General features: G+C 39.7%; 1 protein-coding gene across 1 annotated transcript in view; it reads left to right on the plus strand.

Annotated features, from left to right (window-relative positions):
- SLC35F1 (solute carrier family 35 member F1) overlaps positions 1-24,579 on the plus strand; it is a 401,279-nt gene that overhangs the window by 348,822 nt on the left and 27,878 nt on the right. Inside the window, exons 4-7 of the mRNA XM_030809615.1 lie at positions 4,416-4,575; positions 12,596-12,752; positions 14,637-14,689; positions 22,311-22,465. Of these exons, the coding sequence (XP_030665475.1) occupies positions 4,416-4,575; positions 12,596-12,752; positions 14,637-14,689; positions 22,311-22,465 (525 nt within the window). The remainder of the gene's footprint in view (positions 1-4,415; positions 4,576-12,595; positions 12,753-14,636; positions 14,690-22,310; positions 22,466-24,579) is intronic.

Below are 24,579 nucleotides of genomic sequence, written 5' to 3' on the forward strand. Positions count from 1 at the left end.
GTAAATGTTATTTAAAACTACAGGGTTCAAGCTGGGCGCAGTGGCTCAGGCCTGTAATCCCAGCGCTTTGGGAGACTGAGGCAGGAGGATTGCTTGAGCCCAGGAAATTGAGATGAGCCTGGGCAATATAATGAGACCCCATCTCTATTTAAAAAATAAATTAAAAAAAAAAACCTACAAGGTTCAAATTATAATCCTGTTGCTATCACCAGACTTCAGAGACTTTTCTCCAGCCATTGTGTACTGTGTGCCTCCATGTCTCTATCTTTTTGTTTGTTTTGTTTTGTTTGTTTTGTTTTGTTTTGTTTTGAGACAGAATCTCACTCTGTTGCCCAGGATGGAGTGCAGTGGCACAATCTCAGCTTATTGCAACCTCTGCCTCTCAGGTTCAAGCGATTCTCCTGCCTCGGCCTCCCAAGTAGCTGGATTACAGGCATGCGCCATCATGCCTGGCTAATTTTTGTATTTTTAGTAGAGACAGGGTTTCTCCATGTTGGCCAGGCTGGTCTCAAACTCCTGACCTCAAGTGATCCTCCCGCCTCGGCCTCCCAAAGTGCTGGGATTACAGGTGTGAGCCACTGTGCCTGGCCGTGTGTATAAAATTAGAAAACAGAATCGTAGACACCTCTGGCATGTGTTGCCTGAGGATTCAAGACACAAGGAGAATAAAATTCGTTTAAATCCTTAGGGGGAAAAAAGGAATCTATGTAAATCTAAGAGTAATAAACACTTCACTTTTCCATTAAAGTATTTTTAATGTCCTTGGAGATTTTTCGAACATAAGATGGTTATAAAATAATATTTGTTTATTTTTTCATATGGATATTTTATAATTTCTTTTTAGATTCAGAGATGTATGCAAAGAAAGTTAAATCTACTGAAAAGATTAATGGCAATCAGAAGAGGAGTTTTTGTTTGTTTGTTTGTTTTCTTTTTTAACAGTTTCAGTTATAATGCTTCTCTTTTCTACCACTCTAACAACCACTTAGCCAAGGAATTAAGCTATGAGAAAACTATTGAAAAATTATTTTGTCAGTATATTTTATGTTATATGACCACGAGGGGAAAGCTGAAGGCAAAAATCACTAAAAAAGAATAGCCTATTTACTAAGAGCAGCTGCCAAACAGTTTCTCTTCAATAGTTACAAATGCCATGGTGAGAGCTTCAGCTGTAGCAATTAAATATTCCTGTCATTGATCTTCACTAAAACATTGTTCAAAAATTATTATGACATAACTTCTGCTGATACTGACAATTTGTGTGACCTTGAGCACATCATTTCACCTCTTGGGACTTAGGAAGCCTCAACTATTAAATAAAGGGGTCTTGGTGATTCTAAACTGGGGAGATACTGCCCTCCAGGGGCGTTCGCAAATGTGTAGAATGTTTAATGGTCAAGGCCCAGCAATGCTAACTGCCCTGTAGAGAGCATGAGACAATCTTGCAAAATCAGTTGTCCCACCCTAAATGCCGGTAGCAACCTTGATTATCTCTAATGTCCCTTCTGACAGTCAGTGATACCATATGTCTGACAATTCATTGATTTATTCAGCCACCAATTACTGAGGCCCCACTGTGTCATAAGCACCAAGCTTCTCTCCTCAAATGCCCTAGAAACACTGGCTTGATTGTATCCTTCTTTTTTTTTTTTTAGAGTGATATTATTTATTGATTTCTTTTTTTTAATTTTATTATTATTATACTTTAAGTTTTAGGGTACATGTGCACAATGTGCAGGTTTGTTACATATGTATACATGTGCCATGTTGGTGTGCTGCACCCATTAACTCGTCATTTAGCATTAGGTATATCTCCTAATGCTATCCCTCCCCCCTCCATCCTTCTTTAAGAAAAATTATGATTATATTCTTCTTTCCCTTCTCTTCTTTCTAAAAGTTTGCACTTACCCACAGGACCATCTGACACTTACAAATAAGGATTTTCCAACTCAAATCATTAGGGGAATAGATCTCAGGACTCATCAAGTGCTTTGGGTTTTCTAATGACACTGAGAACCTAAAAGCTCACTTCAGCTCTCCCCAAAGATCGGATGATGGCCTAGCTTGCCCTCAACAATTCAGGAATAGAGGCTTTCAGCTCTGCTGACTGAGGGCTTCCAGCCAGATAATGAAACCCTAATTCTGTAGTGTGCAGCTAAATATTTCAACTTGATTCAATCATTTTTAATTTTTAACACAAAACACCAACTGTTTTATGCCTAGTTTTCAATGGAAAACTGAAATTTCTTAATATACTTAAATAGCATCTGAGGCCAGCTGTAAAACCTACCTTAGAGCATATTACCACATCATTAACTTACATTGCTAATTAACTGCAGTGAGCAACTGTGTGCTGTAGTACAATCCTACCTGCCACCACCTCCTTCTTGTAGTCCCTCCAAGAGTGCTGTGACCTTTGGGCTCAGCCCCCAGCCATCACAGTGCTACTTAGCATTCACATGGTCCTTCCTCACCTTATCATCTCAGCAACCTCGGTGATAGCTTACTATTCTGAGTGCTTGTTTCATTTTGCAGAGGAGAAGACCAGTGCACAGAGACACATGAGCATCTGTCCTGGTCACAAAAAGCTTTGGGGATAGAGGGGATTCAGAATGCTATTTGCAGTGCCAAGAAGCCACTCTGATGTTCAGGGATGCTTTGCAAATACACAAACCTTTTCTAGCCTTCGGTGAATCTTGGAGACTCTATTTTGATGTTTCTGGTCATTAAAAATCTTTGTATATATTTGTTCAATGACTCTTATTGAATACTCCTCTTAATCCCTGCAGTGTTCTGATGCCAATAATCCTGTACTAATTAAGTACTATTACAATTGGAACTACAGAGGAGAAGTACAGCATTCAACAAAAGCATCAAACAGTACTCGACCTAGCCTGGGGATCTAACAGGCTTTCCTGAGGAGGCAAATTATAAGTGCAGGCCTGAAGGATAAAGGAGGAGGAAGTTCAAGCAGTGGAGCACTCCAGAAGGAGGGGTGTACATAAGTGAAGGCCCTGGGGCATGAAGGAGAGGCTTGTTCCATGTAGTAGAGGATGTTAGCTCAGTCTAGGTGGCAGAAGTGGGAGAGGGTGGCATGAGTAGATTCGAGAGATGTTTGGAAGATTAAATTGGCAGAATTTGGTAATCAATAGGATATAGGCAATAAAAGTGAAGGAGTATTGAGGATCACTGCCCTGTACTGGCAGCTGGGTGGTAGAGGCCACTTATTTAGAATTCCAGCAAGGAGATATACTGGATGGTTGGAAAATCATAAGTTCCTCATGTGGTACAAGGAACTTGCAGTTCTATGTGACATCACTTTGTCTAAGAGAGACCCTGTCTTGTATAGTGTATCCAGAGGTCTTAACACAGTGTGGTAGAATCTGAATTAGTTCCGTGGAGCCCAAAGCATGTGTTTGAAAGCAGAGTTGTAGACCAGCAATGAGGGCCTTGTGATTAAAGAATTACTTTCATATGTAGTATCTCTGAGGTTCATACCGATCTTTGGGGAAAGTTGTTATCTTCATTTTACTAACAGAAATTTGAGGCTCCTGAGCTTGTGATTTGCCCAAGGTCACACAGCTATAAATGAGGATCTGTACTCAAATTCAGGTCTTCTGGCTCCTAGCACAGGGGTCTTCTCATTTTGCCACATTATCTCTCTACATAATTGGGGCAAATTCTCTATCAACTCCTTGACTTACATGTCAGATGGAATCTCACTATTTGTACAAAATATATGAAAAAAGAAATCAAATTTTTTTGCTATACTCTATTCAACTTTCTTTAAAAATTTTTTTTCTAATAGTTCTTTTAAGTATTTCTACTTTTGAGACTCATATTTGTATTTATATTTAAAGCACTTTTTTTATTTTAAGAATGAAATGACAAGAACAGATCAATTTTTACTGGTAGCAGGAAGACAGCTGTCCAGGAGAAATTAAATTCAACTTTTGTCTAATTTCTAATAATTTATAAAACATTATAAGACCTCTGCACCCTCACCTCCCATTCCCAGATCTACTCGTAAAATAGGGGGACAATGTAAAAAGGCCGGGTGTACTCTCCCCAAACCAAAGGTGTTCCCATGGAACATGGCCTGGCCCTGAAGAAGACAGGAGGCAGAGCTGCCCCGGCACCTGGAGGCAGGAGACTCTTCACCACCAGCCCGTCTTATCAATTTGCCTTCTCCCCTTTCCCTTAAAGTTTGGGGGATGTTTACAATTAAGTAAATAAATAAAGCTAATTTCCATTTATTTCAGAGTCTGTTTTAACTACAAGTCTGGGTCTACACAAAATCTCAGGTTCAGGGGAAAGACAGAACCCTTTCTGCAGAACTAAATTACTTTTCCCTATTACATGGAATGCTTCCTCCTGAATCTCCTGTTGTTGTTTACCTTCATCCCTCCCAATAGCTCCTGGACTGTTTTGTGATCCCAGTCGTGATTTTGCTCTCCTGGTTCTTCCTGCTGATCCGGTACAAGGCTGTGCATTTCATCGGCATCGTCGTCTGCATCCTGGGAATGGGCTGCATGGTGGGAGCAGATGTGCTTGTGGGAAGGCATCAGGGAGCAGGTGAGTCTTCAGATGCTCACCAGGTTCCTTACCTCTGCGGGTGAGGCCAAGGCAAGAAATGGAATGTTCACACAGTTGGGTGAAAACAGGGACCTTAGGAACCTGGATTTCCCATTATTTGTGTCCTGTTCATGTTTGTTCCCCACACCTGAAACAGGGCACACAGGAGGTGCTTAACGCATGTTTCTTGAGTGAATGAGTTTGCAAAATACAGCTTTCACGCCCTTTCTGCATCCATTCAGAAACATGCAGACAGTGTTTAAAAGTGAGAGTCATGACCTACCAAGAAGATGTTTTGGAGGTCAATCCATTCCTGAAACCAGCTGCCTGGCCCAAGCCCTGGTCCTTGGTAGAGTTGGTGGTAATGAGTTAATTCACTCCTGAGCCACAGGGCCTTCCACACATTTCCCCAACCCCAAACCTTTCTCTGTCAAGCTGGAGAAAGACTGAGCTTTCAAACTACTGGGTGAAGGTTAGTTTATAGGCCCACCAGTAAATAAAGTTTGAGGACTAGTTAGGAGTGCTCCATAATTTTAGGAGAGAGAGTTAAGTTCAGTCTCCTCACACATGGTTTTTAATTTGTTTTGCGAGGAGGGGTTATTGGTATCGATTAGAGTTTATAAACCCATAAGGTAAAGCTGCATGATTCACTCATCAAATTGCTGTGAATCTGCTGGGGGAGCCCTGAGCCAGGGTGATTTCCAGAAGACCCTTTTTAAAGCATTGCAATTCTTTAAAATGTACCAAAATTTTTGCTACAGAAGGGTTTTTGGAACAGAAAAAAAAAATGACCTTCTTTGTTAACATTAGAAATGAGATAGAAAGTACCCACTTTTCTATAGTTCTTGGAATTGCCCTTTCTTCTAGGAAATTAGATGATAAAGAGTCAAAAGTGGACCATTTCTCTTTATGAGACAAGGTCACATTAAGTCTCTGAAACAATGTCATGTATGTTGTACCATAGAACTTTATAACTGAAAAGGACCTTGTTCAACTCCTTTGTAATTGACATATGTGAACACCAAGATCCATCCAAACCAAGTGAGTTGCCCAAAGTCACAGAGCTGACAAAGCAGAGACTGGAACACAAGGCCCCCGGCCTCCAGGGCAGGCCTCTTTCTCTGTCCCATGTTGCTGGGAGCTGAAGATACAACAAAGAACAAAAGAGAGACAGCCTCAGCCTCACACATCCACACCACCTACACAACACCATCAGTCCCCACTTCAATAGAAATCTGAAAATAAATACCTCAGTGTTTCCCAGATTCTCTTCTATGAAACACTGGTTCCATGACATATTGATAGACGTCATATGAAAGGGCCAATATTATGCTATATACATGTAGTAATGTTGATATGAATAATCTTTTTGGGCCAATCAGATAATATTTTTGTCTTATACAATGTGGCCAGTTGTTCTAAAGTCATATATGTATGTGTATATATATATATATATATATATTTTTTTTTTTTTTGAGACAGAGTCCTGCTCTGTTGCCCAGGCTGGAGTGCAGTGGCGTAATTTCAGCTCACTGCAACCTCCACCTCCTGGGTTCAAGTGATTCCCCTGCCTCAGCCTCCCAAGTAGCTGGGATTACAGGCACCTGCCACCATGCCCAGCTAATTTTTGTATTTTTAGTAGAGATAGGGTTTCACCACATTGGCCAGGCTAGTCTTGAACTCTTGACCTCAAGTGCTCCACCAGCCTCGGCCTCCCAAAGTGCCAAGATTACAGGCATAAGCCACTGCGGCCGGCCTAAAGTCGTAATTTCATTACACTTTCTCAGCTTTCCACACACTGTGTAAACACAGGCTAAGCAGAAGCAAGTACCCTTCGTTATAAAAACTCTATCTTCATGAACCCCAGCCATTCATCTTGGCCATCATCTTGCATTTGATAGTCAACTATAAAGATGAACATTTAAGCCTAGAATGTTAAGCTAATTTGAATTGATTTCACTAGATTGTATTCATTAATCCTGTAAAAAAATATTGTTTTGCTTTTAAATGAAGTGTTAGAAAAGAAGCAAAACTGCTTAAGAAAAAGAAAGTAAGTCTGTTTGAGAGTCTTTCCAAAGTGTCATTTTAAAAAAAACAATGTAGATGTGGCTAAAACATACTGGAGTGGAATTTGGTTTCTCCATGTGAATCTGCTTAAGGCCCACAGCATCATTGCTTTTGTGATATACAAAGCATCAGTGTTAACAGAATTAAGCTTTATCATTGTGGAGCACCTTCTGTGCTATTGAAATGGTGCCCAAGTACATAGAATGATGTTTTAAGACCAGCCCAGATATAGGATCCAAGGACTCATTTTATAAAATTATGATTGGACATGCTCTGCCTCTATAAAAATATTAAAGTAGGCAGCAATTTAAGACATCACAGAGAACATATTTTTTTAAAGAAGAAAAAAACCCCACTGGTTTTGAGGTCAACAGAATCCTAAAATTGTTACATATCATTATCAAAAATACTCCTTTTTTTTTCACCTCTATGGCAGAGTTGGTTCAATTGCATTAATCAGCCAGGGTCACAAAACTTTTCTAAAATACTGCAGGTACTCACCAGAACACAAGTCAGGCATCCAAGTCCATATAAGATGTCATCACCAGGCCAGGCACATTCAGAAATCCCAGCGACTCAAGAGGCCAAGGCAGGAGGGTCACTTGAGGCCAGGAGTTCGAGATCAGCCTGGGCAACATAGTGAGACCCCATCTCTACAGAAAAAATTAGCCAGCATGGTGGTGTGCACCTATAGTCCTGCCACTTGGGAGGCTGAGGCGGGAGGATCGCTTGAGCCCAGGAGTTTAACGTTATAGTGAGCTATGATTGCACCACTGCACTCTAGCCTGGGCAACAGAGCAAGACTCTATCTCAAAAAAATCACAGTAATAATAAAATTATCATCACTGTATTAACAGTTTTGCACAGGAAAAGAGACTCTCTGACTTCATCCTTTTTATAATACTTAATCTATGTTTCATCTTCGTTTGGGATTTTGACAATTCTGTCTCCAAGCACATTGATGTCGGCCCTTTCAAAGTTTCTTTGACTTCATTATAATTAAAGCAATTGCTTTAATTCCATTTCATCAGCATGTTTCTTCATTAGCTATCCAGAAATTCTTTGTTTTGATTTAAGTCTGGCTGAAGGAAACTTCTTAGATGGCATTAAGTACTTCATGTACAAAATATAAGTTTCAGGGCACAGAATGATGTGCCAGGAATTAGGGCTTTTGATGAAACTTGACCAGCAAGTTTTCCCACTCTAGACAGAGGTAGAGAGAAAGCATCCTAGTCCCCAGCCTGGAAGACTCTGCCTTAGAGACTATAGAGTGATATATGTGGTGGGAAGGATGCAAACAGCACTTATGTTCTCATTCTATGTGTGTCACGTGTCCTATAGTGTCACCCACTATAGGATGCTCCCATGCCTTTGAGCTCACTTGAAGGAAATGTCTTTTCCAAGCTTACTGGTAAAAAATCAGTGGGCTTAATATGTGTATTCTCTTTGTCACCTTGGCTCCATGTCAACAGTATAGGCCTCCTCCGAAAGACCATCTCCGCATTTACTGATGTGCAGGGCAACAGGCAATAGAAGTGGCTTCTGAGAATATTATAACTATTATAGATGTCTTGGAGTGTGTAAAAATGACTTAGTAAAGTTGAAAAGATTCAGCACCAGGACTTCTCTACTTGCCTGGGAAAACTTACTGGATATAAAAGACAAGGTTAGAAGGTAATAAGATTAAGATAAAACCTAATCAAAATAGCTCCTTGTTATGAAATATCCTTCTTGCCCTTCAAAAGATCCTTTCTAACACAATATATTTATTGCATCTTTTAATTCATTTATCAAAGATGTTAGATGCCAACAATAATTTTTTATTACACTTAATTTTATATTTATTTCAAGGAAAAGAAAATATTTTCAAGGAGCCAGGTAATCAAACACAATCAAGTAAAAATGACATTTTTTATTGAGTGCCCACAGGTGCCAGGTACTTTATTACGTATTATTTCATTTAATCCTCCTAACTATGCAAAGAATTTTTATTGTCATTCTTGCAGCTGAAGAAATCAAGCCTCCGAGTAGATAAGCAATATGTTTAAGGGCACACCATCACCAAATTACTAGGCCCAGATACGAAATTTAGCCATTATTCTTTTTGCTATAACACTTAGTCCTTATTTTTCCATAATTGTGACTTCTACAACAAATGTAAAGACGTTTTATCATAGTAAATTAGTGCAAGTGACTGCCCTAGGTTGCCCAGAATGGAGAAGTTCCCCAGATGTGGAACTTTTAGTGCTAAAACCAACAGAGTCCCTGGAAAACAAGATAGTTGGTTCCTCCTATTTGAGAGGCAGATGTATTCAATGGGATGGATACATTTTCAGGAACTGCATTAATAGTCTTTCAACACTCTAGAATAGTATAACTCAACATTTATTTCTTGTCCTAGTGGTAAGTCATGATTTCAAATAGCCTTCCTTTTTCCTCCCACCACCACGCATATAAAAACATGTCTCCAAACATGATGTTTCTAGTACTTAAACAAAAATCGAGTAAGGAAAGCCAGTTTTTGCAAAGCAATTATGACTAGGTTGATTAGAATCAAGGAGCAATCCAAAATGAGAAATGCCCAACCCAAAGAGACAGGTGCTTCAAGAAATAATTTATTCACTTTTTTAAACTACCATTTAGTGAACACTTACTAAGTGTCATATGCAATGCTAAGCATTTTACATGTCATATTTTATTTTATTCTCACAGTAACGTAATTTTAAGATAAGAAAACTGAAGTTCAGAAAGACTCTGTAGTTTGCCCAGTATTACACAGCTAGTTAAGTGATAGAGATGTGATCAGACCCAACTCTACCAATAAATTGAAAGCTGTTCTCACTGAAAACATTTACCGTAGGATGTATTAAGACCTGTTCAGTCAGCTCAATTCATGTAGCCTTTTATTGAGAATGTATAATGCTCCAGGATTCATGCTGGAGACCACACAGAATATACAGCTGAGTGAGCCACAGTCCCTGTCCTTCAGCCATGATTTGTAAGAGAACAGTTGGCTGCGGGGAGATGAGATACACAGGTTAACAAGTAACAGACAAGGAGTGGAGCATGGTGGTTGCCATAGACAGATACTAATGCTGTGAAATTCAGAGGAGGGAGAGAACTATTGGTTTGGGTAGACATTTCATAATTTTAAACATGTCCACTTACCCAAAATTTATAAATCATTATCACATATTGTGGTTTTATACATACATAAATGACAGACGTTCCAGCATAACTTTTCCCATGAACATTGTGCAAAAATTGCTATCACCATGTCAGGTATCTACTGCATTAACTGTGCATAAACTTTGTTAATATTTTATATGTTATTAATGCAATATGTTATAATTTCCAGTTAACTAGATACAAATTTTAGGCACAAAATATTAGTCTTAATACCTACACATTTTATTATATCAAGCACTTCATTATATAATATAATTGGATAAAATTATGTTCTGGTTAATTTAGTTATGTTTAATTAACTAAATTTTAATGTATGTTAATGTATATGTACCTACTTTCAAATGACTTAAAAACTGACAAATTATCAGCAAATTATAATAAATAATATTTAATCTTTTTGTTAGTGATAACTTAGAAAATATTTGTGAACTTGTGGTTACACAAAATTGTGTTGTGATGATCAATAATTATTACTGAATCGGTGAAAACTCAAAGTACTGATGAGTATATTTCCTACAGTCAAAGGCTAGTTAACAGAAGAGGCCATAACAGCGTGGCGTTTGAAAAATATTGGTAAGACTATTCACTGAGACAGTGTGTCCTCTTTTTAGGACTTTTAAAAGGTAGATTGATGCTTCCCTAATTTCTATTAAAATATTTCATTATGATTTAGCTTTCTTCAATTCATTCTATAAAATTAATTTTATTAACCAAGAATTATATTATGCAGCACTTCCACACTTCACTAGTACAACAATAATTGATATTCATAATAATAACCCCATGTCATCACAAGATTCTAAAATATCTTCTGAGTGAAAAGAGACTGGATCATGTTCATTATAATTTTACAATTTTAGTTATAGATACATTCTATTTTATGGGTCATTCTTCAGATGAACTACTTAAAATTAAAAGTTTGTCATTATTTTATAGTTGACACATAAAAAAGATTAATCAGTTGCCAGAGATTTCACATTCTGTCACAGCAACCTTAATTTTCCTAAAAGATCTGCCCAGGGACCTCTCACCAAGTCTGGTTTCTCATTAGGGCCTCATCAAATTCTCAGCTCATCTCCTCGGCAGTGATGCCTAACTCCCCATGAACCCAAAGAGAACTTCCAGCTCTCACAAAATCCCATTCTCAGCTCCATTCCCTTGAGGATGACTCCAGCACAATGCTGCCTTCAGGATCTCTTCCCCTCTCTCTCCAATCCTTGACAGGAAAAGGAAGTTGCCTTAGAAAAAGTGGCACCATTTAGAGATAGAATCTTCCAGGGTGACCACATGCCAAAGTCTTTCCGCAAGCCCTGCCCAGAATCTTTGATGTGAAGCCACTACCTAAAGAACACTCAGTGCTCCCCATTGAATAGTGAGAACCCAGGCTCATCGGGGAATCCAGGGCTAAGCTATCGTGAGTCCTTTCCTTAGAATCACGCTGGAGTAAGCACCCTTCCCATCCTCAACTTCCACTGCCCCAGAGCTGCAGGTCAGCTGAGCTCCTGCACTGCTTACTTATGCAGGACAGAGCCAGAGACCACTTGGGTACAGAGCCCACCAGTGAGGCCATTCTAGCTGCTTATTTCTACTCTCCCCCTTCCCTGGCTCCATACTTCCTGGAGTGGGAAGTTTGCCCAATTCTAGGAAATACCTGGGTAAAGCATTTATTTTGTTTTAAATCAACCAAAATTGAGTTTATTTTTATTTATTTATTTATTTGAGACAGAATTTCGCTCTTTCCCCCAGGCTGGAGTGAAGTGGTACGATCTCGGCTCACTGCAACTTCCAACTCCCGGATTCTGAGGGATTCTCCTGCCTCAGCCTCCCAAGTACCTGGGATTACAGGCACCCGCCACCACATCCAGCTAATTTTTGTAGTTTTAGTAGAGGCAAGGTTTTGCCATATTGGCCAGGCTGGTCTCAAACTCCTGACGTCAGGTGATCCACCCGCCTCGGCCTCCCAAAATGCTAGGATTACAGGCGTGTGCCACCACACCCAGCCCAAAATTGAGTTTAAAACAAAAAGAATTTTTAATGAAAAAATATTAATGTGATAGTGAATTACATGTATTTACACTCTTATGTTACTTACTTCAGGGGAGTTGAAAATTTCAACCCATAAATCCTTTCACTCTCATTTTCTAACAGTTACACATTTTGCCCATGGTCAAAGTATAGTCTTGACGGCTTCTGTTATAGCTTCCCTCCCTGAATAGCAGAGGGTGGAAATGTATACTGCTTCTGTTTGTTCTATACCATGTTCACTAAACTGCTGGAAAATGTCCTGAAACCAATATAACTTGTGCATGAGTTAGCATATATTCATAGACATTAGCTGGGTGTGGTGGCAGGTGCCTATAATCTCAGCTACTCTGGAGGCTGAGGCAGGAGAATCCCTTAGAACCTGGGAGGTGGAGGTTGCAGTGAGCCAAGATCGTGCCACTTCATATTTGTATAAATCTGATAAGTAAAAATCTGATACCTGGACAGAAGATAGTGGGCTTTGTAGAGAGGGTGTGATCTGGAAGAGACTGATCTCTTTCTTAGAGAAGACTTCTAATTGTTTTCAACATAGGCAACCTTTTTATATCAGAACATGTCTAGAGCACAGATAAATAAACTTTACTAAATCTCAGTTAGAAATTGCGTGACTTCTATAAAAATGTCAAAATAGAATAGGCAAGGGAAGCTCAATTTGCTGATGCCAGATTCTTGTTAAGAAAGTTTTAATGATGCTCCCTTTGTTTGTTTGTTTGGTTCCTAGGGGAAAATAAGCTGGTAGGGGACCTTCTGGTCTTAGGAGGAGCCACACTCTATGGTATTTCTAACGTCTGGGAAGAATACATCATCCGAACTCTGAGCCGAGTGGAATTCCTGGGAATGATTGGTCTCTTTGGAGCATTTTTCAGTGGAATTCAATTGTGAGTAAAAAATAACAAGAAATATAGATAGTAGAGGAACTGTCAAGACTTATTCTTACAATTTTTGTTCTTGGGATGTAAAAATCAAGGCTGGAATCCAGACACCAGCTTCCTGTACAAAGGACTCATGAAATCTGCCAACTCAATATCTTTATTAGTAAATTACCTCCAAATTAAACAAGTTTAATATAAATTTTTACAAAACACTTAATGTTTTATAAAACATTGTAGATAATTTGCAAGAAAGCATTAGAAGCATTAGGATTGATTCTCTGAAACCCATGAGTGGATTATTACTTAGAGAAGTAGAAAAACTAAGCATAAATGTCCCAATTCAATGCATTTCCAAAAAGGAACATTCTGTCTACTAGTGACAACCACCAATAGAAAACTTATGGTTTAAAATTACCCTTTTATAAATGTGTGATTTTACTGCCCATGGATTTGCAAAAGTGGACCATATTTCAAATTTATCTCTTAGAATTTAGCATTTCTATTTTCCTTAAAAAAGGTGAAGATATAATACAGACATTCACTAAGCATCACAAAGTCAAAAGCACCAGTTTTGCAATAATTCTACATCTGGAACATATAAGTCATCACTGACTATTGCCTCAGAATTTGTTATGAGAATAAGTTTCAATCAAAACAATTTTCCACCAGTAAAGACCAATATTTTAGCTTCACGAAAGACATAAAGAATGATAGTATAACCTCCAGTCAAATTTTACTGAGTCTCTTTCTACAAACAGGTAATTCTGATTTCACCAATCTCTTTCTACAAAGCAAGCACTTTCTAATTGCATGGTTTCAGTGTCTGAAATTATTTATGGAAGATATTTTGGCATCACCTTAAACAGGTTTTACAAATAGGCTGTTTTCAACAATCCTCCAAATTTTGGTGTCTTGAGATACTGGTGAAAAACTTCACAGAAAACAAGGCACAGTCTGAGAAGGATTTATTTGGGGTCCATTTTGAAAGTGATGGCATTTTAAAGCTCCTAAATTTGGTGCTTCAGCTTTGTGAGAGGAAAAGGAATTACGTAGTTCAACTATTCATAGCCAACATTTTGTAGATAGATGGCTTCTTTTATGGGTTATTATTCTTGAGTCCAAAAAATATGTTCAGAGATCTAGTGCTCATTTGCTTCAGTTACAGTCTATTAGAGTTGAGTGTTCCCTTTGGGGGACAATGCCACCAAAATAATGGAAGTGGCACTAGGGTGTCCTTGGCAAGTGGGATATATTGAGGGTTCACTGGAATCAAAGTAATGCTGGTGGAGTGATGCCAACACCACCTCCCCATTCTCTTCTAGATCAGTGGTTCTCAAAATATGGTCCTCTGACCAGCAGCACTGACATCACATGAGAACTTGCCAGAAATGCACATCCATGGATCTCACCGGATCTCTGAATCAGAATCTCTAGGGTTGGGACCAGGAAACAGTGTATTTTAACGCACTCTCCAGATGGCTGTCATGTACATTTAACTTTGAGAACCATTGCCCTAGAAAACGCTCAATCAGAAAATTGATTAAACCTGCAAGCACAGACGCTTTCTGAACCTCACCGTTTGCTTTTCAGAAAGCATCTGTCAAGCAGAAACAAAGGCTGCAGGCAGACTGTTTGGGTGAGAAGGGCAGGAAGGGTTGAGCGCCCCAGGGCCCCGTGGCACACCCTCACACACCGACCGGGTTCTTCAGGGATAAACCACAGTCTGCCTAATTAGACTTGCTTCTGCATGACCCAAAATTCTTTCTGAAATTCATCTGGTTGCTTCATTATTTGTATACATCTGATAAGTGGGGGAAAAAAAGAAAGAAAGAAAGAAAGTATAGTGCATTCTAATCTTGCTCATCAGGTTCATTTTCTTTGAATTTGCAGAGCTATAATGGAGCATAAGGAACTGTTAAAGGTGCCCTGGGATTGGCAAATAGGTAAGGAGTTGGCTCACATACGATGCTGTTTTTATAACCTGAGAAATGTGTTTGAAGAATGATGTAGGTCGGGTGGAGCACAAACAAGGAAGGGATTTAGAATGGTAGGGGACAAGGGAAAATGAAATCCCTTTGTCATTTCAGGAAATCCTGCACATTCTGAGAGACTAAATTGTATTATTCATAGTGTTTCCTAATTGAGCTTCTGCCCATTATCATCGCCAAGATGCCATTAGGAGAGACACAGAAGTGTGTTATTAGGTTAAACACCAACAGAAAAAAGAACTGGCCTGAGGCAGTGGTAGCACATAAGTGACAGCAATTTGCCTTAGCCAAGAAACACTAAACTGATGTGACCATTAAAAAGTGCTACTTTAGTAAAGGGAAAAAAACTGAACTTAACAAAAAACCATGAAAGGAAACAATATAATGGGCATTCTGAGCCCATAAAAAACTTTCAGAAGGGAGCAGTTTGCACAAAAGAAATGGTTAATTGATCTCCAAATGGATTTAGAAAATACCAGACACGCTTTGAGCTAGTTAATAGTCATCCAGGACTTCTCAGGTTCCACCTGTTTTTAAAACCACTTTCCTCGAAGAAATTTAGGACAAGGATTTAAGATCCTAGGAGATGCTGTAATGATCAATCTCAGCAAGTCCTAAAAGGGACTGACATTTAATACCCTCAGAAGGTGTCTCCACAGTGAGCACAGAACGTGGCTTATGGAATTGCATGGAAAATGTGTGCAGAGTGAATGCAAGTGGCAGGGAGGGGGCTACAGACTCTTCCCCACACTGAAGCTGGCTGCTTGAGCCATCTCCCCCTTATATGACCTTTGATACAACTTTAGCCAAATTCTGTGTCCATAAGGAAACACAACAAAAACATAAACTCCCGTGCGTCACTTGACCTACCCGTCCCCATCCCCTAAGCATATGAGGCCAACTTACTGCAGACATCATTCCCTCTGAAGGCACACTGTGAGCCACAGAATTGTGCCTGACTCTCCCTAGGGGTTCTCTCTAGTGACTTCAAGGCCCTATGTCTCAGAGTCCTGCCATTTAATTTCTCTCCAGTTGTGCTACAGAATTATATAATTAAATGAAAATCAACAGGGCAAGGGGAGAGAGAAGAGGAGGGCAACAGGGAAAGGAAACCAGTTGCAGGTTACAAAAAGCATTTGTCTTTGTGACCCACAATAACAGAAAACAAAATGTTACCTGTGCTTGACAGCACTTCACATGCAGTGGTCTGTGAGTATAAATTAATTTTACATTGATGATAATAGTAATGATCAAAAAGAACTTGTCCTCAAACTATGTGGATGTCATGTGCATATCCACTGAGGTTCTGTTATAATTCAGTGTTAGTTAAATGAGTCATCAAAAGATAGTTTTATTCTGAGCTCTCATATTGCCATTAAAATGTCAGTCCCCTATAGTTGAAGATGATGAAGGACAGTGTAAAAGGAACACATTATAGAGCCATCCATTTAATTTCTGATTGGAAATGAGGCCAAAATGGCCTCCATAGCACAGTAGGGTGACTATAGTTAACAATAATTTATTGCGTATTTCAAAATAGCTAGAAGAGATTTAGAATGCTCCCAATACACACAAAAAAATTAATCAATGGTTGAGGTGATGGATATCCCAAATGCCCTGACTTGATCATTACACATTGCATGCATGTATCCAACTATCACATGTACCTCATAAATATGTACAATTATTATGTATCAATAAAAAATGGCCTCGAAGGGGAATCAAATACTCATCTTCCTCTTTCTGAAGCATTTGTAGGGTTGTGTTTGGGATGTGTTGACACCAGGGCCTCCTTGGTCCTCATTATCTCTCCCTGACCTACTGCAAGGTTCTGTTGTTAGCTCAGTTCTAGACACATGGCATGCAGGGGATAAATGTTTACTAAGTGAGCAAATGAATGAATGGCAAGCAACAAAGATGGTCCTATTCTTTCCTCTCTCATCTCACAAAATACAGAAAAAAGGGAAGCAGTGGAGACAATGGCAGGAGACTTTAAGCTTGACATTGCACTTTCTTTCTGTGGAACTGGGAGATGGCATAACAGCCACTGCAATTCATGGGCCACAGAGGCAGGGAGACATCAAGGGAAGGTCAGCACCCTCTCAAACCCACCCCACACTCCTTGAGAAGTCACCCGAGAGGCCAAGCTCTGATGACTATGTCCTGGTGGAAAGCTCACATTCTTCTGTTTAGGAGACCAGAATCCAATAAGTCTTCATTTCTCAGCATCTGTCAATGAATTTCTCTGCCCCTCCACTCTCCACATTAGTAGTCTAACCTCGTATAATCTCTTGGACAACTCATGTGGTTGCCATTTTATCAAAGTGGAAAGATGGTTGTCTTTTTTTTTTTCCTTGGGGCTAATAAATATGTTTTCTATTTTTTCCTTTGGAATACATGTTTTCTATTTTCTTAACTCGAAGCACTTTTAAAAACAGATTTTGTTATTTTCCTACAACACTGGCCAATTGCAAAATACAGAGCAATTAAAAGCAAGAAGATAATAGTTATTGTTGTTTGTTTTTATTCCATTGTTTTACTCTACTGAACAGAAAGATGGGTTGTGATTATCTAATCAGTAAACTCAAGTAAAACATATGACCTAATACAGCTAAAAATACCCTCCTGGGGAGCAGGAATGTTAGAGTCACATTCATAAGTCTAATAAACAACTTAAACATGCCCTTTATCCCATGGGTCATACTGTCATATTGTGGGTCATACTGTGCTAAAGGATGTGTGAACAAGTGCAATCGATGTGAAAGTCAAATGTCAGAGAAAAGAAAATGTGTGCTGGGTCAGTGAGCACAGGCTTGCGGTATGCAGGGGCCTTCTTCGCTTTTGATGTTGTGGTTGATGCTTGTCTTGGTTTTGGTTTTAGTATTTTTCCTGGAGGCCAAAACAAAAGATTTGGCCTCTCCCTGAATATGGAATAATGGGACTACAGAGCAGGAAAAGACCTAAAGGATGATTAAGAATACACTTTTCCTGGCCAGGTGCAGTGGCTCATACCTGTAATCCCAGCACTTTGGGAGGCTGAGGCGGGTGGATCACTTGAAGCCAGGGGTTCAAGACCAGCCAAGCCAACGTGGTGAAACCCTGTCTCTACTAAAAATACAAAAATTACCTGGGTGTGGTGGTGCATGCCTGTAGTCCCAGCTACTCAGGAGGCTGAGGATCGCTTGAACCCAGGAGGCAGAGGTTGCAGTGAGTCGGGATCACGCAACTGCACTCCAGCCTGGACAACAGAGCAAGACTCTGTCTCAAAAAACAAAAAAATACACCTTTCTTTTTACCCATGTTGAACCTGAGGCCTGGGGAGTTGAGGTGACTTGACAAGCATTACGTATCTGAGCAAAGCCAGCCCAGTGCCCTTTATACGCTTAACCTAATGCATATGTTCTGAGAAGTCATCTAACCTAGCTATTGTTTTTAAGAATTGCAAATAATATTTTAAAACTCTGGTGTATTCAAAAAGAGAAAGAACACCACTGGAATCCCAAAGAAAAAGATGAGATCAAATATATGTAGCCTATACAGACACATACTATATATATATATATATATATAGTGACTCTCTCTCTCTGTATATATATATATATATATATATATATATATATAAAATATTAACTGAGGTATTGATAGGAGTCAAATAGGATGTTCCTTCAAAGTCTTATTTCTCTTTATAATAATTAAACAATATAGATGAGTGTTATGTACTCAGAATTTAAAGTCAGGCTGCCTATGTGACCTAAGGGCAAGTTACTTAACCTCTGTAAGCTGGTCTGTTGCCTGTTTACTCACAGATCCATCTTTTACCCTTTCCTCTGCTCTGCTTATGCAAATCCACATCCCAGCCTCCCTTGTCAACTGGATTCCAGTCAGTTTTGGCCAATGGGAGGCAGTAGAGGGAGATTGGAGGTGGGAGAAAGAAAGAAACCGTTGTTTCTCTCTGTGTCCCTCTGTTTGGGGTCAGATCTCCTCTAGATGTGGCTGAGTCTCCTCTGTGATTCTACTCCTGCTGGGCTTCCCTAACTTCTGACCTCAGGTAATGTGGCCTCCCTCTTGTATTTCCCTAGCTCTTGGGTTGTGAGTAACTCCCTGGTATTGCTAATCTTAGGTTGTCTCACCATCCCTGTTTCCCCATCACCCATTTGAACACCTTTGTACCTTGTACTCCATATAACATATCCTCCATTTAACCCAGTATGGACTGTGTTTCTTGACTCTATAAGCCTACTTCCTAACCTGTATAAAGAGGATAGCAAAAGTTATCAGCATTACACTGTTGTGGAGATTAATTACTGCACATAAAGTACATGACACATAGTGAGTGCCCAATCCATATTAGCTGATAATAGTATTTCCCATCTCTGTAGCTTAAATCACTTTAGTGCATAAGGACAAGAATGACCAAATTCTATCCTTAGTGAGAGAGAGAACATTCCAAGAGGAAATGTTTATACACATACTCTGTTATAAATGTAGTTACTGCAGCCATTTTGTAGTTGTCAGTCAAAAAGTAATTCAGTTCATTTGTATGATCATGATGATCAATGGAAAACCCTACCTGGACAGCAAGTTGGACTTTCAGAGGCATTATTGATGTCCATTAACTATCTAATGTCCATCTAAGAACAGCCAAGCAAGGGCAATGATACTGCATTCCAACTCTGAATTTAATCATGTGTTAACTAGGCTGGCTGTGCTTTGCTTGGGAAACAGTATATTCACATGCAAAAACATTGGTTGACCTAGTTGTCAATTGTGATAGTGTATATATTCCACTCCTGTCCCCCACCTCTAATTTCTGCAACATTTAAAAATAGGTTGAGAATATTTTAGCTGGAAGCATCATAAGGTAGCCTGGTTAGCAAAGTGCCATGTATTTATTTCCCTACTCTCCTTTATTCACCAACTGGGCTTGTAAAATCTCACCACTTCTCTGAGTCCTCCAATTATATATCCAGCTCCCTACTGGACAGATCCTTTTGGATAATGCATAAGCGTCGAAAACAACACATCCAAAATGGAGCATTTTATTTCTCCTGAAAACCTGGTTCTCTTTTAGCTCCCTCCATCTCAGTATATGGCGTCACAGTTCACCTAGTTTCTAAATTAGCTGGAACCCCTGGGCATCCTCCATGCTCTCCTTTCCCTCACCACCTACCTCAGTCTATCACCAGGGCTTGTTGAGTCTTCACAGACCCAGCTACTTCCCTTCTCCGCTGCCATTTCAAGCAAAACCAAGCAAGCTACCAGCCTCTTTTGCCGGGACTGTGACACCACCGTTCTAACTGGTCTCTGTAACTGATCCCATGCTTTTCTCCTTCCAATCCCTTCTCCACAGAGTAGCCAAAATCACCTCTTGAAAATGTAGATTAGATTCTTTTAGTCACCTGCCGCAAACTCCTTAATGGCTTCCTCGTACAACTGGAATAAGATACACATTCCTTTCCAAGACCTGCAAAGTCCGACATAATCCATTCCCTTCCCAATTTTCCAGCTTCCTCTGCCCGTTCTCTTCATTCTGCTCAGCGATTCTGGCCTTGGTCAGCATCTGACACTTGAGGCCCTGTCCCTTTCAGGAACTTTTCATGTGCAGGTTTCCTTGGCTTCTCTCCTGGCAATCTCCTTTTGGTCCTTCAGCACTCAAGGTAAATGCCACCTCCACAAAGTAGCCCTACCTCACCATCCTGTCTAAAGCAAGCTCCTGACATTCTCATTAAGAAACACTTGTCTTTCTGTACAGCATTAATAGCAACTCTAAGCTTCTTGTTTATCCTGTTTTTCATTGTTCCTAGCCCATAGCAGAGTGCTCAGGGCATAGTTAGTACTCAGAGAATAATAGTTGAATAAATGAGTGAATATACCAACAGAGCCCACAAGTCAAAGTCCACGCAAAATGATGGAAGGGTATTATTCTGGAACTTTCTAACCCAGTCATGGTATTTAAATCAGTGACACCTTCAATAAACAAAAGAAAAACAGAAACAAGGCTCTGGTGCCTAGACTGTGTTCTGATCAAGTTTTATTATTTTTAGTGGATTAATTTGAGGATTGATCTTGTCCCTAGTCTGTTAATCACAGATTTCTTAAGGAGTACCAAATTAATTTTTATGTCTTTTCATGTGTTAGTCATACGTTATGTAATATTTATTGCATTTTTAGTAGTTTGGTTAAAAGGAAAATGAACTACAGGTAGCATGAAACCCACATACAGAAAAACTGTCCGTTTTTAGGGAATTCAAACTTCTGATGGAGAATTAAAAACCAAACTAATATTACTGCGATAGAATCTACGCGTAAGACTTTTACCTTTCCGAAATAGGAAAGTGGTTGTTCCCCCTTGCTCTGAGGGCACTTCCACCACGCTAGAGGGGGCTGTTGTACTGAGTTTACTTACTTACGTTCAGCATAATTTTTTTGTAGATCTGATGTGGCTTTTCATATGGAATGATGATTTGTGCCCTTAAGCACTTTTCTTATGGGTAAACCCAATTTCTCTTTGGATGAATCCCTGGTCTTCATAGTCAGAAAGACCAGATATTCGGTACCTACCAAACTCCCCAAAATCCCTAAGTCAGAGGAAGCAAATCTGCCCACAGCCCACACCAGACACATTTAATCAAGGATTCCTTTGGAAAGGTTATTTTTATTATGTTGTGATGCCCAGGCAGACACTGAATTTTAGCACTTATTCTTATCCTATGCCTTATTTTCTCAAGGTGGAGAAACGAGCATTTTTTTTTTTTTTTACATTTACATTGTATCAACATTTGGGGAAAGTATAGATTTAGCTGTAAACTCCTGCTTGAGACCCTGCAAAATAGAGTACCCATGTCTAGGCATAATCACAGAGAAAGAGAGAGAATTTTTGAGGATGAGAGATTGGCCACATAGTATTTTAAGGTCATGAAAGCCCACATGTGAGAGTTCACAGTATGCCAGGATATGTGATGGAAGGGCAGGACTCTGTGTTTTGGGTAGGGCGGAACAGAATTCAGAAATCTGGAAGAGACTGACAGATCATCATGTATTCCCAGCAATGAATTCACCCACCCAAGGCCACACAGTCAAGATTCCAATTCAGTATTCTAAGTCCGGGTCTCTTTGACATGCAAGCTCTTTAACTTTAAAGACTGCATAGTTATTCATCATTGTGGGCAATACATGATGGCAAGCAGTTCTGTTGCTATTACTCAAATTAAAAACTAAGAGGTAAAAAAAATGTTTAAAAATAGATGAGTAGCAAAAGCTGATTACAGCACAATTGGGAGAATTCAAAAACCTTGATTCTGTGTTCTGACTATCGCCACTAAGAGGCACTCCTTCCCAGAAGAAGCAAAATGTCAGCAATGCAATAAGAAGCAGAAAGTTCATTTTTCACACTTAAATTTTAATTTTTTAATCTTATTTTATTTTTTTACTGTGTTATCCAATAATAAACATCAGTGAATACGGGGGAGGAGAAACTCTCTTGTGTGAGTGACAAGTGGTGTGCACTCTTCCCCTTCTTTCCTGCTATGGATGTTGAAGATGCCCTGACACTGCCTTCTCTTTACTCTTCCCCCAGGACTGCTCTACGTTGGCTTTAGTGCCTGCATGTTTGGTCTCTACAGCTTTATGCCAGTCGTCATAAAGAAAACCAGTGCCACTTCAGTCAACCTCTCTCTGCTTACAGCAGACTTGTACAGCCTGTTCTGTGGATTGTTTCTCTTCCACTACAAGGTAAGTTGAGTGAGTGCTCCTTTGTGAAGATGATACTTTGTAGGAAACAATGAACATGGGTAGGAATGCCTGGATGTGAAATGCCCTGATTTTGTGTAGGGAATAGGAATGTAACTGGGTGTGCTAACCTCCATGATTTAGGTATTCACATTTCAACTAGAAGACAGAGACATTTTGTTCTATGAGATCAGTAACTATGGACAATTGATAGTAAAAGATAAGAAACAGCCATAAAGGAAAGAGCTTTTGAATAATGGGGACAGTTTTCCTGATAGCATTCAGCCCAGAAGCTACTCTTTTTCCAGTATGAACCTAGGAAGAGTTGTACAATTCCCAGACTACAGCTGCAAAATGGATTCTTCAAAAGGCCTTGGCAGAGTATGTTCTCTTTGGAGAAAAGACACAATTCCTGCAGTTTCTGCTTTGCAGATATTTTTACAGCAAATATGAATGCAAAATGCTAATGTACTAGAAATAATTTTTTTACTAAAAGATTGGGGTTTGAGTAAAGGAATGCAAAGAGATCATGTGAGGCACTTGCAGTGAATGCATCAGCCCTGAAGAAAAGAAGAAACTGTCCAATCCAAAGATGTCAGCCTCTCAGAATGCAAAACTCTACCCACATCTTTACCCTTGGGAGGCATGACTAATTGATTATGGCACACTGAGGTCAGATCCTACTCCTCCTAACACCACACTCGCTGCTGCCAATAACAATCAACTAGAATTGACATGTGAGAAGATACCACTTGCCACTCCTTAACTAGTCCTATAAGAGAAGAGTCAACAGGGACTATGACCCAGTGTGAAGCAGGCCAAATATGGAATGTCCAAGCAGATAAGACCAAACATGGACAGCTGAAAGAAGAAGAGGCAGAAGAAAAGAGACACTACTCTGGCCACTTCTAGCCAAGTTCCTCACCAGTGGTATTATAGCCACCATCCACAGCACACGGGGGTGGCCAGATGATGGGGCACCTTGGTGGGCAGAGCATCTTCATCCAGATGAAACTGGGTGTAGACGTTCCTGGAGCAACAATAAGCTAAAAAGAGCATGTACTTGATGTGACCAGGGCAAAGCAGCTGAAGTGAATAATCAGGATTACTACTGAGAGAAGCAAAACATAGCCAAGAAACCGATGCAGTGGGGCAGACACGGGTGAAAAAGAGGTTACAAACAAAGCTAGTTCGTAGCTAGGAGGATCAGAAACAGGATCTGAGAGATGGTACAAGTTGAGAAGGTGGCTGTGACAGCAGACAGGAATACAGTTCCTATTTTTCCTCCAGCTTTATTGAGGTATAACTGAGGAATAAAAATTGTACCATATACAGTATTTAAGATGTACAACATGATTTTTTGATGTATGTATACATTGTGAAATGTTCACCACAATCAAGCTAATTATACCCATCACCTCACATAGTTACCTTTTTTCTCTGTCTCTCTCTCTCTCTCTGTGTGTGTGTGTGTGTGTGTGTGTGTGTGTGTGGTGAGAATATTTAAGATCTACTTGCTTGGCAAATTTCAAGTACATGTTACCACTAACTATCATCACCATGCTATATGTTAGGTCTCCAGAACTTACTCATTTTATAACTGAAAGTTCGTACCCTCTAGCTATCATCTCTCCATTCCCCCAACAAGTTCCTATTTTATATGGAGCCTTTTGCCCAATACAATGGCAAAACCAAGAGCTTAAAGAAAGTACCTAGGACTGGGCAATGTTTATTGTTTGCAATTTGTTTTGTCTGTATGGAACAAGCTGCTTCCCAAGCTACCTTAGTCCTCATAAGGGTAAAAAGCAAGATCACAGTATGTTCCTCTCGTGCTGCTCCTAACCAGGGCTGGGAAGACCAGCTGCCTTCAAAATCCCCCTCCTCACACACCCAGTCATTTTCCAGAGCTCTGGGGAACACCTGGCTGTGGGTTCATCCTCACAGCAGAGTGGCCACCAATATTCTTCTCTCCTCTTCAGTTAAGCATCCACATCTAGTCCATTACTTGGTGTGAACTCAGTTCTTAGCAATTAATCTTGTAATTTGCTTTATAAGCTCCTGAACTAGAAGAATCCCTCTTTAATCTTCCTTAAGGGAAGATAACCAAAATCTATTGT

Source organism: Nomascus leucogenys, chromosome 3 (assembly GCF_006542625.1).
Source record: "Nomascus leucogenys isolate Asia chromosome 3, Asia_NLE_v1, whole genome shotgun sequence".
NCBI lineage: Eukaryota > Metazoa > Chordata > Mammalia > Primates > Hylobatidae > Nomascus > Nomascus leucogenys.